The 5,691-nt window shown below is 26.6% G+C and overlaps 1 protein-coding gene across 1 annotated transcript in view; it reads right to left on the bottom strand.

Annotated features, from left to right (window-relative positions):
- Positions 1 to 692, bottom strand: part of LOC107018296 (glutamine synthetase cytosolic isozyme 1-1) — a 4,890-nt gene extending 4,198 nt beyond the window's left edge. The window contains exon 1 of the mRNA XM_015218748.2: positions 481 to 692. Coding sequence (XP_015074234.1) covers positions 481 to 554 — 74 coding nt within the window. The 5' untranslated portion in view covers positions 555 to 692. The remainder of the gene's footprint in view (positions 1 to 480) is intronic.
- Between the last annotated feature and the right edge of the window lie 4,999 nt (positions 693 to 5,691).

Raw genomic sequence — 5,691 nt, 5'->3', positions numbered from 1 at the left:
TATATATATATCAAATCATCATTAATTCAAAAGGGAAACAATTTTTTTTAAAATAAAAAAGGTTAGGGAGTTCAAAATACCAATTTACATTTACATCTCTTGTGACAATATAGAGAAAAAATGAATTAACTGACTATGAAAACTTAACAATTCACCATTTTGGATTTTGAAAAACAAATTGAAACTTTATCATAACAAAATTTCAAACTAATAAAACAAGGCACAAATGAAGCACTGAAAACTTAACAATTCACCATTTTGGTTCGATACAACTCAATAACTTTGACCTTTTGACCCAATGGTTCGATACAACTCAGTAACTTTGACCTTTTGACCTCGACACTGTAATTGTATTAAAAGATCTATTCAAAACTCAGTAAACTATATTTTTACTTTTTGGAATTCAGAATGCATAAACTTAAAATTCGAGTGTTGCCTCAATTCATAAGAACAAAACAAAAAAGATACAAAAGAACCAACCATATGTATTCAGCAATGATTTTCTCAGAGGAATCAGAGAGATTAAGATTGACAAGATCTGAAAGATGAGCCATTATGTGAAAATAATAACAATAATAAATTCAAAGTTTGAATTTATTGAATGAGAGAATTTAATTAATTTGTATAAGTAGAGGTGAAGATAAAGAGAAGCAGTTTCCTCTGTTTTTATAGGCAGCTAGAGAGAGTCTTGGTTGCATAAAACTATTCACAAATATTATTTATGTATTATATATATATATATATATTGTTATTTTTTACTTATTCAACTTAGAATTAAATTTAAATTTGTGATAGAATATCTTATGATGGATTATATTAAAACATTTTCTTATCAACAAAATTTATTACATTGTATGGCTTAAATTCGAGACCCTTATAAGATAAGAAAAAATTGATCAATCAAACATGAGGAAACATTGAGAATTTCCTCAATACCAAATTCATAATAAATTAACATTTAACCATAGATTTTGAATTAAATTTTCTAGTTCTCAAACTTTTAATACTTCCAAAAAACAAATAACAAAAAAAATTCTCAAGAGTAGGTAACTAGTCAAAAAAAAAACAAAACAGGAGTAGCCTATAGTAGGTAACTTTCAATAATGCACAAGATTATTTTTTTAAAATTTTTTATTATTCTAATGTTTATAAGAGAGTAATTGAACTGCTGCTTTCTCTATTAGCTTTATCCGTTTTATCACGTTCTTTACTCATAATGTCAAAAGATCTCGAATGAAATGGTTGAGATCTCTTCATCCTTAGTTAGAAGTTTAAGGTTCGAATTTTTAAAAAGAAGAAATAATTCTCTTTAGAAAACAAAAATCTTATAATATCTGAATTTAAATTTAATCGAGCTTCAATATGAACCAATATTAAATATCATCATATGTATATTTTTTTTAACATGTCAAATGGTGTAGGGTGAGAGATTTTACTGTCTAAACTCTAAAGTAACCTTTTGGTTTATTCTTGGAAACATGCTATCGTCCAACATGTGTAGTGTTGCAAACCAAATTTTTTATTCACGTAATTCAAAGATATTTTTAGATATTTGCAACATATGAAATTCTTTGAACTGAAAAATAACTACAAGTTGAATCTTCTTTTTAACTTCTTTGTACGTTTAGTGTTTCACATTTTATATCTCATACCTTAATAGAAAAATTCTTTCCTTTTTCTTGTCGTACCATTATAGTACTCAATCAGTTTTCATTTGTTTGTCTTATTTTGATTTGACAAAATTAAAAAAGTGAAAAAAATCAATTTTGCAGTCTTATGTTAAAAATATATCAACTGTATTAAAATTTTATATAATTTTTCGATTTTAAACATGTCATGTGAAACATGAAATTAAATAAATATTAATAAATTATAGAGAAGTTATTCTGGAAATAGATTAAAAGGAAATTACTTGTTACCCTTCGGGGTTGCCATAGTTTGAGTTTGAGCTTGGGACATTCAGGTTGAAGGTCTCAAGTTCGAAACCCTTTGCCAGCGGAAGCAACGGGTTTGTCTTCTGGGTCGAGCTCATTGCACCAGGCATGTCTAGGGCGGGTTAACTCTCCTATGTGATTTGCGAGCTATTGCATAGGAGCAGGGGTTTTACCTTGTGTGCACCCAAAGGTAGCGACTACGGGTTTCTCTTATCATAAAAAAATAGATTAAAAGGAAATAGGACAAAGAAGTGTTTTAAAAACTTTTGGGACTCACCTCGGGCACGCCCTAGGGTGGGACTCTAGCAAAACTCTTCGAGACTCAATTTGTGAGGCTTAGTTATGTAAGACTTACGCCCTTAGCGCCCGACTGTATGTCCTAAGCACGCCCAACACTCGAGGCCTGATAAATCTTACAAAAATTATGTGTTTTAATTTTTAGCTAACATTGTCGACCCTAATAATTCTTGAATAATTGTATGATAATTAATAATTTTTAATCTATAGAGATAAGAAGATTGAGAATAACTCAAATAACAAGTTTTAGTATCACATCTTTTCTATTTGGTAACATGTGAAAATAATTATATATTACGTAATATTTTTTTAAAAATACGCCGCAAAAACTTATCATTGTTTTTATAGTTTTGTCATTTATCTCAAAATTATTATATATTATATAGATATTTGAAAGTAATTTTATTTTATTCATGATGGTGTGATTTTTTTTGATACTAGTAAGGTTAATAATCATTTTCTTTTAGTGGATAAGTCGTATAATATGATAAAAAAATATTTTTGAGAAATTATGAATCTTTCGTTATTAGTAAGTTTAGATATTAGATTATTTATACTTATATAATCATGTTAAAAAAATTATTTTCTATTAGTTTATCTAATCATATTTGTAATTATTTTAAACTATTGATTTATTTTAATAATTACGTGTTACTATATTACTATGCTATATTATAAATTAAAATTTAAAAATCCATAGGGCTTACGCCCACGTCTTGGGGCTTATGCGTAGCCCTGTACTAAGTAAAATACCTCGCCTCACGTCCCGCTTTTTAAAACAATGAGATGAAGTATATGTTTTACACAAATAAGTAGGCAATTTATATATTTTTTAAAATTAATTTTGCAATGAATTAGATTATATTTAATCTCCCAATGACGATGTGGTTTGTACGGTAGATCAATTTGTTAGACAAACCATAGGTTATATCGTCCGATTCGTAAACTCCAATGATTTAACTTAAAATTTTCACATTTAAAAAATCGAAGTTTTGTAAATGTGTGACCCAATGCCACCTCGAACAACGAGTGAACTACCAATTGTTTTATTTAGATTGGTTATTTCGACCATCGAATTATAAAATTAATAGCTTGTTTTATCAGATTTTTGGAAAGTCAAAAGTATATTATGGCAAAAATTTTATATCATTAAATGAAACTAGTTTTCCTATACACTATAAGGTGGCTCCGTCACTATTTTAAGAGTTATTTTTGTGAAAGAAACGTTTTAAATGAACGATAAAAAACAATATATCATGGAGTGATTTAGACTAATCCTAAGGTGAGTGCTATATCTATTATACGAGTCTTTTGTTTATCCATAAGTTAGTAACAGAAATCAATCGAAAAGCAATAAAGACAAAATGCCAAAAGAAGAAGAAAAAAAATGCAAATGAAGATTATACAAAAAGGTTATATCAACTTATCTATATATAAAGAGATATTTTTTTTGGAATACGTTAATAATTCAAGAAGATAAAATAATTAATATATTATTAATTTATTATTATGAAGAGCTATCTAGAGGGTTGTTCTTTCATTAATTTAGATATATATTCAGATCAGACGGTATGGGAAAGAAAGCGATGACACTCCAAAAGATCACAAAATATTAACATTATCAATAAATCTTCTTGCATATACTAAAATAATTTATATGACATAATATATTCACATAACCCCCATTTCATATTATAACAATCCTAAATGGTTATTGTGTTAGTTTTGCATATGGAAAGAACATACAGATAGAACAAAAAGGTTCTCATTGAAACTATTTCTATATATTAATTAATAATAATAATGCTAACTATATATTAGTTTCTGATTAATAAGTTAAAATTATTCAAAATATCGCCCCTACATTTTATGTTGTATTAGATAGTAATAATAACGAGTCCGGAGCCTAAAGGGTGATAAATGTTAATAAAAATTTCAAAATGGTATATGAAATTTCTTTTTAACCAAAATGATAAAATCACTCACAAAGTAGCGGTTTTATCAGCCGGAAAAAGCAAATCGCTGCCTCAGCAGCGACTTAATTAATTTTTTTAAAAAAAAATCGAAAAAAATAGCAATTTGATTTTTTTAAAAAAATAAATAAATTTAATTAAAAATCTCTGTCTTGACAGGATTTGATTTTAAAAAATAAAAAATAAAAATTTGATTTAAACTTTTTTTTTAAAAAAAAAGAAGCAAAAGTTAATAAATAAAAAAAAGTTTAAACGTAAGTTGCTGAGGCAGCGACATTAGAAAAATTATTTAAAAAAAAAGCGATTTGTTTAAATTTTTTTAAAAAAAGAAATCAAATTAACAAATTGCTTCGACAGCAGCGATTTTACTTTTTCCAGCGGCTAACATCGCTACTTCGTCAGCAATTTTGCTATTTTGATTAATAACAAATTTCATATATCGTTTTAAAATTTTTATTAATATTTTTCATTATTTAGACTCCGAACTCCAATAATAACGGGGGAGGCTAATTGAACGTTGACTCACCGAATACTTATTTTTGTCAGCTATCTTTATTCATAGATAATTAAATATTTTAATTTGTTATTATTGAGTTATAGATTTTAAAAATTATCTCTTTATCTTCATGAGGTTAAAATGTTATCCTCTACACGAATACGTTTTATATTGGTCACACCATTATTCATTTAGAACATATTTTACACTGTATATGTTATAATTCATTAGAAATATATTACAATTTAGAAAAGGTGTAAATATAAATATCGTAATTAATTAAAGAGATCGTTTATGACTTAAGCCAAATAACGGAAAAATATTTTTCAGCACATGATGCGAAACTCGAAGCCTTTGAACGACTCAACACTAAGCTGCTTACGTGGCTTAATGTTGGCCGTACAATGCATGTCACAGATTTATACGGCAAATTGAACGGCGAGGATTTCTTATTTTGCCGAAAAATTGATTTTCACTTACCATTACTTAGACCAACCGCTGAATACTTGATTTTTATGTTTGTCATTTTTATTCGTTTTTTGTTAATTAAAATGTTTTGTATTTTGAAATATTTTAGATATATTTAAAATTATTTTTGGTAAAACTTAATATTACATATGATGTCAACTAGTGATGTCAATATAAGTTAGTTCCATGAAAGTTTTGTGGCAATGATTATATTTAAACATATGGTGTTTTAAATTATCCTGTAAATATATTATCCAACTATATTAATAACGTATGAACTTATATTTTTAATTTGAATGATCAAGGATTTTATTCTGTAAATAAAATAAAGATATTGAATATCTTCAAAACGCTAATTATTTCTGCTAATAGAAATAAGGTGCTCTTTAGCTATAATTGATTTTGATGATTATGGTAATCTTTTACGGTTGTTAAAAAAAAGGCCAATTCTTTTTTGTTTTCTTTTTACCATCCTGCAAATTAACCTCTGACTTTAAACATCAATTCATAAGATTTTATATGT

The sequence above is a fragment of the Solanum pennellii genome, chromosome 4 (genome assembly GCF_001406875.1).
Source record: "Solanum pennellii chromosome 4, SPENNV200".
Taxonomy (NCBI): Eukaryota; Viridiplantae; Streptophyta; class Magnoliopsida; order Solanales; family Solanaceae; genus Solanum; species Solanum pennellii.
This window is presented reverse-complemented; position numbering and strand designations above follow the sequence as displayed.